The sequence below is a fragment of the Lonchura striata genome, chromosome 4 (assembly GCF_046129695.1).
Source record: "Lonchura striata isolate bLonStr1 chromosome 4, bLonStr1.mat, whole genome shotgun sequence".
Taxonomy (NCBI): Eukaryota; Metazoa; Chordata; class Aves; order Passeriformes; family Estrildidae; genus Lonchura; species Lonchura striata.
Genome location: NC_134606.1, coordinates 12,213,570 through 12,227,382, shown reverse-complemented (window position 1 = coordinate 12,227,382; position 13,813 = coordinate 12,213,570). Strand labels below are relative to the sequence as shown.

The following is a 13,813-nucleotide window of genomic DNA, read 5'->3' as shown; positions in this document are numbered from 1 at the left end:
AGTTGAACTGTGTCCATTTAGATGCTAAACTGTTCAAAGGAAGGTGATGCCATATGGTTTCTAGGCATTGAGGAGTGCTGCTTCCTTGAGAGTGTGAGTGGCTTCAGGTCCAACTCTTTAGCATGGAAAAGGTACAGAACTGATTTTGCTTTTCTTTTTTTTAAAGAAGCATGTGTGGAGCTGTGCAGATAGGGACTGTTGAATTCTGTTGGTTCAGCACTACACTGTATACAAAGATACCAGGGCTCTTAGGCTGGAGCCTGGAGGAAGCTGCCAGAGGTCCTTTAGCAGGGACAGAGGTTGTTGATGTTTTGCTCATATACCATTTCTCTGTTGAATCACACATTTTAGAAACAAAGCCCCTCGTTTATTGAAATATTTTACTTATTTAATGGCACATAAAATAGAATTAATAATATCAACCCTGTCCTGCATTTGTTAACACTTCAGGTTTTCTCTTAGGTTTTAGAAAAATTGTACCATTTTTTTACTGCATTCTATTGCCTCATATAGTGGTCTAGTATAAATAGCTTAAAATTGTGTAGAAGGGTTTTAATTTATATTTAACTTGGTTAGTGTTTTACTTGAGCATTCTTTTCCAAATTCAGCTTTGATGCCAAATAGGAGTGGTTGCAGTCTCCTCCTACATGATCATTGGTGGTTTGGATCTTTCCCTAAGGATCACCACTACTATTGTAAATAAAAATCAGAGGTGGGGATGGGAAAGTAATTCTTTTAAAGCTGGTAAAAGAAAATATGGCAGTGCTAGGCTTGTTCCAAATTCCATCTCAACTTGTTTGAGGGGCAGGCTGACCTTGGAGTTGTAACCTGAGATAGTAACAAATTCCTCACTTTGAAACAGCTGGTAGCTTTGTGGAGGATGAAACACTATCCTTGAGGGAATCATTGCTATAAAATCCATGTTTTGGCTCTATTCTCCACACATAAGAAAGCAAAGTCCATAATATTCTTTCAGGATATAATTTCCAGTTGAGTAAGAATACTCAGAAACACTTACATAGTCTAAATCTGTGATGCATATATGTGTATATAAATGATAGGAGTTTTTCTCCTTCACTACTAATTTCACTTTCACTCTCTTCCTTTATCTCGTTAACTGTGTAGATTTTCTACTCCCACAAAATTATAGGATTCTTACCATAAAAAGCTACATCTTTTTATGTATCTTACCATAAAAAGATACAGCATACAGTTTTGCTTCAGTTTGCACTCAGGATGAATTGACTGCCTGAAATTGAGCCTAAAATACAGTAATTTCTTTTTTTATGCAGTCACATTTCTTGTTATTTGTGGAGAGAAAATTAGCTTTCTCTTTTTAAAACCCAAAAAGAAATTTATTTCTTCTCTATGGTTGAATACATTCCTTTAGAATCAATTAGAAAAATGTATTTTTATTTCTCACTTTTGTAGGAGCATAAATGAGAAGCTGAGATGCTACTTTTGTGCTGTTTGTTAACAATTACAAAGTCAAACACCGGAAATCAGCTGGTTCAATGGATTGTAGTTATTTTATTATTCTGTGTTTATTCAAAAATAATGCTGCAATGACTATGGAAATAAATGCACTCTGAGTGGCTGTCAACATGTATTACTGTACATGTATTTTTATTCAAGAAATAACCGTATAGCAGTTACATAAATGAAACACCCACAGCTGGAATTCTGTAAGGGAGAAAAGGCAGTTTTGTGTCTTTAACCAGAGGATATCTGAAAGGCGACACCTTGCTTGAAATGACCACCTCATTTACCAAAGCCAGACATGGGAGCAACCTTTAAAAAAGTAGTGTGAGGGTCTGTGTTAAGCTATTTCCAAAGCTGGTGGTTTATTTCACACCATCAGCTCATGAGAAAGAAAGAATCCCAAACTGTTTAAATGACAGATTTGAGGTTAACACTGTTTCCCATCATTCTTCCGGCCAGAGCTTTTAGAAATTTCAGAGCTGTGTGATTAAGTGCTGCTACTGTTGAAGTTTTGCTCAAAATCTCAATGGCTATAAATATACACCTGCTTAAGAAACAGCTGTTCTTGTCAGATGGATTTTATTTGCCATGTAACTTGTTCAAGCAATTCCTTTCTGAAATAAATAGCTGTAGGTACATCTGCAGTTGAAACACTTTTTCTTTTTTTGTCTCATACACTCTCTTCTTGATGTGCACCTTCCATTGAGCTCTGGCATGGCTTTGTAATCAATTTTTGGATTATTTAGTCCAATTTTCTCCTTATTTTTATATGGTTTTGGATAGCTTCACTGTATGTGCTATGGATTTTATGTCTACCCTATTAATCTCTGTGTGGAAGTTGTTGAAGCACTCACTCAAGAGTATGAAACCAATTAAATGGCTGGAGAAATAACCTTTACTGGAAGAAGAAAGACCTTTCTGATTATATCAGTGCATTTAATCTACATAAGAGTAACGTAATTTATTAATCTTTGAACAGTATTTAGTCACCTTTAGTGGCAGTAACAAATGCTGGAGTAACAAATGAAAGTTTCAGAGAACCTTTCAAACAGGGTTTTTTGTTTCAGCAGATAATGTTGTGGATTTAAAAAGCTATTAAGGTATTGCATTAATTGCTTCTAGAGTGTAGCTGAATGCAGTAACATTACAGAGAGAGAGAGAGTGCAGTGAGCCAAGCAAAAATATTTCCCACATTCTTGAGGTATGCAGATAAAATATCCAGTAGTTCTGGTAATTTTCTGCCACTTAACTTTTTATTGCCTGTGTTGTGATAAGCAGAAGTGTTTCATACTATTGCATAAATATATTTACTAGTACATTTTCATATATTCTAATTTTTAGAACAAAGTAAAAAGGTGGTGTTTTTTTCTTGCCTTTAAAACTGAAATATAGACACCTGCTTGGCAATTTCTGTAATCCTGAATAGGAGAATTTTTATAAGTTTTTTCACTGAATTTGCTTGATGCTTAAGCAGGATTAGTTTTATTCCATTCACCAAATAATCTTTTGGTTTGACCTTCAGTGACTGAAAACTGATGTGAGTCAGGGATTGCCCTTCTTGAAGCCTGCTTCCATGTCAAGGCCTTGTTAATAGCTTCACCTGAATTTCTGATTGTCACTGGGACCATTACATTATATTGATTATATTACACTTACTTTTTCTGGCTCTAAAATGAAACTAGCAGTGTTGTCTGGTCATTTTTGTAGGAGGAGGAGAATTCCAGAAAACTTTTAACATCATGAGGTTCACTTGATTCTGCCAGATACCTGAACACCAACAGCAACTGATTCAATGACCTGGCCAAATGTGTTGCAATTCCTTCTTCCTTCCAGTTCTTCCAGATCTTTCCAATCAGAAGATCAGCTTACAACTATGTTCTTTAGTGATGGGAGCAAATGTTTTGACCTTTTGTTCAGAGAGAATTTATCTTAGCTGAGTTCCAGGGGATGGGAGGGAAAAAGAGAGAAAAACATAAAGACAACGTAGTGTATATTTCAGTAATCGAAGGAATTTTGTTTCCTATTCATTATAGGTGGGGAAGCACTTCCTGAAATTAGCAGAAGAGGAGGATGAAGAACTTAACAATTGTAGTGCAGTTGACTGGTTCATCCTTGCTGCTAAGCAAGGTCGAAGAGAAGCTGTCAAACTCTTGCGTGGATGCCTGGCAGACAGAAGAGGTATGGCTTCTCTGGAGCTTCCTGCTTGCACTTCTCCCATTATCTGAAATAATATTGTGCTTTTTTAACTCTGAAAAGAGGGTTTAAAGTATGATGGAAATAATCATAGCAAAATTACATGAGCAGTTGCTAACAGACTGTTCCAACAGGTAATTTAAAAAGCACTAATTACCAGTACTGCTTATTAAAGCTTTTTTGTTAGTTATTTGCTCAAATTTCTTCATGAAATCCATGTGTGTTCTTCTCATCCTCACCTTTCATGGAAGCTTCTTTTCTTTAACTCTGAAGAGCATAGATAACCACACACCAGCTGCATATCTGCTGTTGTTTCATTATTTTGCCCCTCTCCAACCTCTTTTCTAATTGGCTTTGGTCACTGTCTTCTCCCACTTTAAGATTCTCATCTTCCTTCATGCTACTTTCTATGTTTGGAATGGTCTCTTACTGTCTGCCAGCTGTCTGAACTCTTATGACAGGGGAAAAAACCCCAACAAAACAAAAGAGAAAACCAACTTCTATTCAGTTCTTGGTGATTTTGCATGTCACCCATGCCTGTCTGCACTATAATGCATGTCTTGCACACCTTTGAAGTACAGTTTAAACCTAAGCAATGTGGTTAGATTTTGATAAGCAATGGACACAGAAGGGTATTTGAGTCATTTACTTAGGTGATCAGAATGTGACTGAAACTTGAGAAGTTCCAGACTAAACTGAGAAAAATAATTGTGAGAAAATCTATCATTTCTGCGTGGATGTGGGATGAGTATGTAATATATTTTTTCTTTTCCTGAGGCATAACTTCTGAGAATGAGGAAGAGGTGAAAAAGTTATCATCTGAGACTGACTTGGAGAGAGCTGTTCGAAAAGCTGCCTTGGTCATGTATTGGAAATTAAATCCAAAAAAGAAGAAGCAATTAGCGGTTTCTGAACTGCTGGAAAATGTTGGGCAAGTTGACAATGAAGGTTTGTTCATGAATTTATTTATGGTATTGATGAAATACAGACTTAGGGCACAGTATAGCTTGAAACCTAAAGGGCTTTATGAGCAATCAGGAATGAGATAATAGTAAATGTACAGTCTACTTAAGATAATGTAACTCTCTCAAAGAGTAACCCTCTTTAATAACTATGCTCTCTGGACCAACTTTTGCTGTAGGTTGTGGGTCACTTAAGCACTTGTTAAATTGACCATATATTTAAAATACCTTTATTTACCACTCACTGTCTTTGGAAATAGGTATTTTATGGCTCTGCTGTATTTGATATTTTTTTCCCCTCTAAAAGTCATCCTGATGATACCTCACATGTTTCAGTTTACAGAGTCATTCTTCAAGACATTCTGCCACTACAGTGCTAAATGTTAGCTATGGCAGTCGTGTTTCTTTTTCTAATACAGTAACAGGAATATAGAAAACTAGTCACTTGTTATGTGTTCCTATGTGAGTTTGTCTTTTCCTTACTTTGAGGAAATGCCATTCCCCAGATGTTGCAGTTACTGTTTGATCACTTTAGTTGACTTCCCATAAACTTCTGTTATTGAAACAGATGGTGAGGAGCAGCCTGGCCCAGTCCCAAAGTCTGTGCAGAAGCAGAGAAGGATGCTGGAGAGATTAGTGAACAGTGAATGTGAGTACATGCTGCTGCTTTCAGTCTTGGCCAGTGGTTTTAGTTTCTAGTTTGCTTTGGTAAACAATTTTGTGCTGCCAGACTTAAGAATGTGTAGAAGGTTTGGATTGCAGTAAACTGATAGTGTCAGTTTATTCTGTGTGGAAAACAAATAACTGATCTGCATGTGAACTCACGGAAGACATCACCATTGCAGTCAACTATGAAAGGGAGTTTGCATGTCATTTGGTTTTTTTTATATTCTTGCCCTTTCAGCACTCAAAAGTCTATTCAGCAAAGATTTTCACTTTCAATATTTTTTTAAGTTCTAAATGCAGTAGTGTTTCTGATTACAGAGAGGGAATGGGTTATGTACAAATTTAGTGTGGACAGATCCTTCATTTTATTTGCCTTGCTTCCATTTGCCCTTCCCTTATAATTAATATTTGTCTTTTCATATTTGTTCAATGAATGATTTAGGAAAGATGCACCAAGATACTTCTTTCATTATTTACAGCAGCTTAGTTCATACATTGCCAAGAATTAAACCCCTTAACACACACAGGGCCAGATTTGTAGACCTAAGTTTGTGAGTTTTGTACAGTTTAGTGAGGTGGGGATTGGGAATGCAAGTTCTCCTTCATGATTCTAAGACTCTACTCATGTGCTTTTGGGCTTTTAGGAGGAAAGCCAAAGTGTTATATTAAGAAAATGAATTATCAACAAATGCAGCATGTGTAGTTTTTCAAGAACAGTATTTAACATAAGGTTCAATTATTCATTGTCAGGAAAACCTCAGTTTCTTGAAATGCACTAAGTCATATGGAATAGGGTCATGTGCAATCTAGATCAGTACTTGAAGAGCGCTTTTAAATGTCACAAAAAATATTATTTACTAATACATCTGTAGTTAAGATTATGTGAAACTGAAGTGTCATACATGGAATAGGGAGTCAAATCTGGAGGTTTGCAGGTTTAAACTCATTGAAAGATTAGATTTACATTTCATTAGGTAAATCTGGCCTTTACCTTCAAGGATTGTGTTTGTTACACAGGTGACTTGAAAAATATCACTCTTAAGAAGAGTAGAGTATTTTAGTTTTCATTAGCTTTCACAGAAGTAAAAGAGGAACAGAGATACGTGCCTGTGTGAGAATAAGGGAGTAAGAGATGTGAGAAATATTTTGGAAAGCAAGCCTTGTGGTCCTATCAAGCCTTCTGTGAGACTATGTCAGCTGTTTTTGTGACTTGCTGCCACTTCTGGCAAGCTAGAAGCAGTCCTTCAAGGACGAGGCTGTTGAGTTTCATTGTCACGTCATTGTATGCAGATGTATTTGGGTTCTTTTGAGCTGTGTTGCATTGGGATTCTTTCCATTCCTTTAGGTGAAGTTGCATGTGCTGCTGCAAGTGAGTGCATGCCAAGTAATTTTGTTCTGGATTCTTCAGTAATTCAGAGAGTTATCAGAAAAGGAACTGACAAATATGATTTTTTTTTTAAGGCATAAATTGCAGATAAAATAGCAGGGAAGTAAATGAACCTATATGTAAGTGTAGGCAGAAATTTATGTGAATATTTTTCTTTTCCTAGGATGGGTGGGGGGAGGCTGAGGAATTTGTCATAACCAAATTGAAAAAAATCTATGAATAATAAAGTAGAATCTACAAAGTACACTTTTTATATCAATTTAAGAGACACTTGGGTGACAAAATACTAATGACATTTTAAAAAGAGAAGTTTTCATCAAAGATTTAAAGGAGGGGTTAAGCTGTTACCTATTTTCTAATGAAGGTTTTACCTTTTTTACCTTTTATGGAGGAACAAGAAAACTGTTACCAGAATTTACTTCTCTGACTCACTGAGTTTCTTCATTTACCTTGCCAAAAGGAGATTCTTCTTTTAGTGTTAGTACATTGACAATACTTGGAAGATGATTTTTAAGCCAGATACATGTTTGCAGATTTCTGATCTGGGTTGTCCTTAATGGATGTATAAACAGAAAATTAGAGGTGACATTGTCAATGGGCAATTGTTGCATGCCTGAGAGGATGCATGTCACTGCAGTGGATAGGCCATCTCTACATAGTAAGTTAACAACTCCTTCCTTCTCAGGATGTCCCATGATCCTGTAAAAGTGGTGTTAAGGTATTTTGTGAGGTTCTAACATGCCTGCTTGCTGATTCTACACAAATAAGACTATTCCAGCACTGTATATTTTTTCCCAATAAGACAGTAAATTTACATGACACCTTTCATATTAGGCTTAATCTGAAGCCCACCAAAACACTTAAGAGTCTCACAGATTTCTTGATGCAAGTAAATTTCCATTACAGTCTGTGAATAATAAGAATAGTTAGCAAAAATAAATCCTTTCTTGTTTCTTGGGAGGTATGCCAGATGGTATTTTGTGGGACATAAGGGTTCATGCATGGAGGAGGAGGAGTGATAAAAGCCCAAGCCAAAGACAGCATCCATATTGTGAGATTAAACCAAAAGACAGATTGTAAAATGCTGATTTTCTGTTGAACTCTTAACATTCCTCTTCCTCTAGTATGTATCTTGAGACAAATACTTTATTTTGTTCTATATCTCCAGTGTTTTCAGTCTTAAATACATAACTATTTATATGTTGCCTCTAAAAATGTAGCATATTTAAATTAAACATTTTCTGGGCCCAAACCCATTAATCCTCTGGTTTTGAATTTGATGAAGCAGTTGTCAGTCTCTTTAAAATCTCAAACTAGTAAGCAGGCCAGCTTTCATATCTTTGCATCAGCTAACTAGTTAAATTTCCTGTGTAGGAAGTGTGTTACAGATTTTTGTCATTCAGTTCTTTCATGTATACAGCAATGTAATTTGCTTTGGTTTATGGGGAAAAAATACTGTTAATTATTGTCCTTTACAAACTGCATCAAGCTTGTCTGCCATAGAAACTGGTTAATTCATGCTAATGTAGAGAACTGGGTACAAAGAGTTTGAACCAGTGTATAAATCATCTTCTGTCCTGCTGTTTCCCTGGACTTTTCATTAGTAACCCCATGCCTCCCTAATGCTCACAGGAGTGGATAAGGATCTTCCAGGACAGAGGGATGAATTTTGTCTCTATGTAAACAGAGCAAGGTCTATTTTGTTGCTGGTAGCTGTTTTAGATCACAATTGATACAGTTTGGAGGAGGCCTTTTGTATGGCCACATAGCATATTAAATTAGCACATTTTAGGTAATCCATAATTAGTCTCATAGACATAATAATTGTGTATTTCCCATAATTATATGTCTGTAACTTCTGAACTCAAAAAAATGACTGCTAAATGACAAATCAGAAGTCAGTGTTTCAGTTGATGACGTGCAGATAATTCATTATTGCTTCTGTACAATCTTTCTTTCCCATGCAGCTGTTGAATATTTCTCTGAAACAGATAAAATAGTTTATGATTTAAAACTGTGACCTAATCCAGTAGTCTTTTTTCCTGTGGAATCCTTGCAGATAAGCTACATTCACTCACTCTGTTATCCTGCTTATCAGTATAACAAACTTACCTGCTGATCTGACAGGACATAGAGCATTATATATGGTGCTGTCTCAAAGAGATTGTTGTTTTCAACAGAGATCTCAGGACAAGTTGCAAGACAAACCTATGTTGTCAGTAGTTCAGTTTTTGTAGACTAGGTTCTGTCAGAAAAGAAAATTAATATTCCAATTCATAATCAATACAGTATTGTGATAAAATTTATTCCATATTTTCATTTTATCTTCTTAGCTAAAAAATTTATTGCTTTGGATGACTTTGTTGAAATTACCAAGAAGTATGCAAAGGGAATCATCCCATCTAACCTGATTATGCAGGAAGAGGAAGATGATGAGTTGGCAGGGAAGAGTCCTGAAGAATTACCTCTACGACTGAAGGTAAAAAGGCAGTATGGAACAGGTTATGTTGAATGGCCTCTTAAACATCATGTCTGTACAAAACAGGAGTGACTTGCACTTCTTTCTCAATACTGATGTTTAGTCTGTATAGATCAGTACAAGAATTGTTGCTCTAACTTCTTTTTGGACTTGACCTCATTTATATGTTTTAAGTTTCATATATATGAGTCATGTATTTAAAAGAAAGTGACAAGCTTTCCTTGTAAGGGGACAATCTACCTTCATTACATCTTCAGTGAGGATTTAAATGTACTTGTCATCACTGCCCTGATTTTATTATAGATGTTGTTATACGCTTCATGTCTTTCTAATTTAAACAGGAGCAAGTAGATGAGAAAAAATATCCATAGCATGAAAAGGTTCTGTTATGACAAAACTTGCTGTTAGCTTCTACACTGATACTTCTCTAGACAGTGAAATAAGGGAAAATAAAGGTGTATGTCTTCAATAATGGCATAAATTTTAGGCAAGGTAGGGGGTGTGTGGCTGCTGACCTGCATTTTTGCTGTAAGTTTGTTGTCCATTATCATATTGCAGGGGTGGGGGAAAAGGGGGAGTGAAAGGTGTCTCTTTCCAAGATTTTGCATGGCTAATTGTCTGAAAGAGATGCATTTATGAAGAACAGAGATGCCTTCACAAATAAGCAAGCTTTTGCCCAAATCACTGAGGCATGTGCTGTCCCAGTTCATCACAGTGCCACAGGTATTTGCTGGAACATTCTTGGCTTTTCCCCTTGAACTAATTAATATAAAAATATAAGATCTGGGAGAACATAAAAACTGTCATTTTATGGGGGAAGGACAATTGATTGCAGCATCTAATGTCCCAATGTGATATTTGAATGTGTTTGAAAAATCCAATACCTTTTAATTGATCTTTTGTAGAGTATGGTTGGTTATAGGGAGAGTGTTCAATCCAGTTTCTCTGTTCAGTGACTGTGTTCAAAAATGCCATGTAAAATAGGTAGAATTTTAAGATCCTTTACAGTTACTGTTGTGGAGTTAAAATAATCTGTAAATGTGTAGTAATTTAATTTAACATACTGCTGCTGCTCCCAAAGCAGGTTTTGACAGCTGCATCCCTAGATGCTTAGCAAGGATTGTTTAAAGATAAAACCACAGCTGTAAAGACTTCTGTATTTGTATATGAATCATAGGCACTGCTTCCTGCAGTGTATGTGCATAGAATGTATAGCATAATCCTTGCAGAATGTGGCAGTTACATGCTTTAAAGTGCAGTACTGCAGCTCAAATAATGACTTAAGATAGTGCAAGGCTGTAGCCATGTAGTTTATCTTCAGTATGAAGTTAGCAGAGCAGAATATTTGACTAGGAAGCCATTTAATTATATGTGTCAAAGGTAATGAAATACATCTTGCCTGAAATCAAAATTGTCTCTGAGCTTCGTCTGACTGAGTTAATAAAAATGGAGCTAATAATCTCAGACACAGTAATCTTGTTTTATTGGCAACATTGACCTGAAATATAAATCTTTTCATGTTAGCTGAGGTTGGACAACTGGCTGCTGCTGCCTCAGCTAGGAATGTTTGTGATACAAAACTGTAAAGATACAAAACTGCTTGTTAATAAAATGTTTTTTTCTTTTTCCAGGTTGTAAAATATCCACTTCATGCCATTATGGAAATTAAAGAATACCTTATAGATATTGCATCAAAGGCAGGAATGCATTGGTTGTCTACCATTGTTCCAACACACCATATCAATGCTCTCATCTTTTTCTTCATCATCAGTAATCTGACAATTGAATTTTTTGCCTTCATTATTCCATTAATCATATTCTATTTGTCCTTCATTTCTATGGTGATTTGCACACTGAAAGTTTTTCAGGACAGTAAGGCTTGGGAAAACTTCCGTGCTTTGACTGACTTATTGCTTCGTTTTGAGCCAAACCTGGATGTTGAGCAAGCTGAGGTGAACTTTGGATGGAATCACTTAGAGCCGTACATTTATTTTTTACTGTCAGTATTCTTTGTCATATTTTCCTTCCCTATAGCAAGCAAAGACTGTATACCATGCTCAGAGTTAGCTACTGTCTCAGTTTTCTTCACAGTGACAAGTTACATGAGTTTAAACACATGTGCAGAACCTTACACACGAAGGGCATTAATGACTGAGGCAGCTGCAGGTTGCTTATCCCTATTGCAGGTATTACCTGGGAATTTTGGCTTCTTGAAATTCTTAGGTAAAACCTTCTTTACAGTTCCTGTAGGCCATTTCTTTGTGATCAATGTAAGCATCCCATGCCTTCTGTTTTTGTACTTGTTCTATCTTTTCTTTAGAATGGCTCAGCTACGGAATTTTAAAGGCACCTACTGCTACCTGGTGCCGTACCTGGTGTGCTTTATGTGGTGTGAACTCTCCGTGGTCATTCTGCGGGAGTCCTCTGGCATTGGGCTCGTTCGTGCATCCATTGGTTACTTCCTGTTCCTCTTTGCACTCCCAGTGCTGGCTGTAGGCATTGCACTCATGTGTCTTGTCCACTTCATTAAGTGGTTTTTGTCTTTGGAGCTCATGAAAATTGTAGTGACCCTGGTTTTGTGTGCTGTTCCTTTGCTCTTTCGATGGTGGACAAAGGTTAACTTCTCCATAGTTGAAGTGGTGAAATCGCTCACTCGAAGCTCGATTGTGAAACTCATTCTGGTGTGGATTACAGCTGTAGTGCTGTTCTGTTGGTTCTATGTGTATCGATCTGAAGGCATGAAAGTTTACAACTCCACCCTGACGTGGAATCAGTATGGTTTCCTCTGTGGACCCCGGGCCTGGAAGGAGACTAACATGGCACGTACTCAGATTTTGTGCAGTCACCTGGAAGGACACCGAGTGACGTGGACCGGGCGGTTCAAATACGTGCGCGTGACAGAAATCGACAATAGTGCAGAATCTGCAATAAACATGCTTCCATTTTTTATTGGTGATTGGATGAGATGCTTGTATGGGGAAACCTACCCTCTTTGTGATCCCAAAAATGTTACACTGGAAGAGGAAGAATTGTGTCGTCTGAAGTTTTTGACAAAGCATAAATGCCACATGAAAATGTTTGATCGGTACAAATTTGAAATAACTGTGGGCATGCCTTTCAGTAGCAAAAATGGAAGCAAGCCTATAGAGGAGGATGATATAACCAAAGATATTGTGCTGAAGGCAAGCAATGAGTTTAAAAAAGTGTTGCTGAACTTGAGGCAAGGGAGTATAATTGAATTCAGCACAATTCTGGAGGGTCGTCTTGGCAGTAAATGGCCTGTCTTTGAACTGAAAGCAATCACTTGCTTGAATTGCATGTCTAAACTCTTACCTGCAGGGAGGCACGTGAAAATAGAGCAGGACTGGAGGAGCACAGTGCATAAAGCCATTAAATTTGCTTTTGATTTTTTCTTCTTCCCATTCCTGTCAGCTGCATAATGTGCTCACATATTGGTTCAGCGGTATTTTCAGTGTCCACTGCATTTACACTACCAAAGGTTTGGCTTCTTCAGAGAAAAAAAAAAAACCAACAAAAATCTACCTGTCTGTAGCAATGCTCAAACAGTGTGCTAAAATAAAGCACTGGTTGAGTTTTGCAAGTGTACACACCGTATCCTGACCTTAAACCCTGTATGGCTGAAGTAATATATAGTACTTTAATATTAGAAATGAATGCAGGGGATCACTGCTGACTAATTGCATGGAAACTGTTTTGTCCAAAATGGATAAATTGCCTGTGGTGCAACACTAGATGCATTCACTTGCTCAATGTTAAAAGCACTTTACTCTTTTAAGTATTTACAATGTGCCCATTTGTATTTTCACAGGTATGATTTAGAACAGGTAGCTGACGATAGCTTTTTTTGCATTTATTGCTTGTATTTGTGTTTTTTAGAAAAAAGTGATCTTAGAGTCAGTACCTGGTGGTGATACTTGTGTACAGCAATCACTGTTTCACTATTTTTCCAGAAGGTAGTGACCACTGTTTTTTGAAAGGACACAACATTTCACACCCCAGCAAGGTTTTACGAAGTCCCCAGGCTTCTACCTAGCATTAAATATTGTGTATGAATTTTGCTATTTGTTCTGATTGGTTACACTAAGGTATAGTCCATGCTGGTGTGTGAAAGGCAAATATCAAGACTGTATTGAGATGGTACCAGTAATGGATGAGCCACAGCAACTGAAATTATACCTAAAAGTCTGTAGTAGAAATGGAAATAGAAGGTTTGTTTAATTAATTGTATTTTGCAAATAAACATGAAGTGCAAACTTGAATTAAATGGGTACAACATTTGTTCATTATGCTTTGACATTGTGACCAGTGGTTTGTGTTGTGCTGGTAGCAGCTTCCACTGAAAAATATGATTTAGAATGTTTAAAATATTCTGATGTGAGATAGTTGAAGTTGCACACGACGGTTTTGCAGCCAACAGTAAAATCTGGCGTGCCAGGTGGAGTTTTTGTAGCTGTGCAGTCTACACATAGTGCTTCCCCCTGCTTTTGTTATGACTTTGGACCCTTGTTATGACCTTGGACCCTTTCTGGCCACTGTGGCTGCACGTCACAGATACATCCTGCCTTTTCCCTGGCTCCTCCACTGAGCTTGCTTTAGATTTCTTTTTCCTTTGTGTGTCAGTCA

General features: G+C 37.0%; 1 protein-coding gene across 3 annotated transcripts in view; it reads left to right on the top strand.

Moving 5' to 3' along the window:
* Positions 1-13,449, top strand: part of WFS1 (wolframin ER transmembrane glycoprotein) — a 32,223-nt gene extending 18,774 nt beyond the window's left edge. For all 3 annotated transcript variants that reach the window (XM_021550663.3, XM_021550662.2, XM_021550664.2), the window contains exons 4-8: positions 3,516-3,660; positions 4,453-4,623; positions 5,206-5,286; positions 9,024-9,169; positions 10,801-13,449. In XM_021550663.3, the coding sequence (XP_021406338.2) occupies positions 3,516-3,660; positions 4,453-4,623; positions 5,206-5,286; positions 9,024-9,169; positions 10,801-12,609 (2,352 nt within the window). In that variant the 3' untranslated portion in view covers positions 12,610-13,449. The remainder of the gene's footprint in view (positions 1-3,515; positions 3,661-4,452; positions 4,624-5,205; positions 5,287-9,023; positions 9,170-10,800) is intronic.
* Positions 13,450-13,813: the final 364 nt, after the last annotated feature.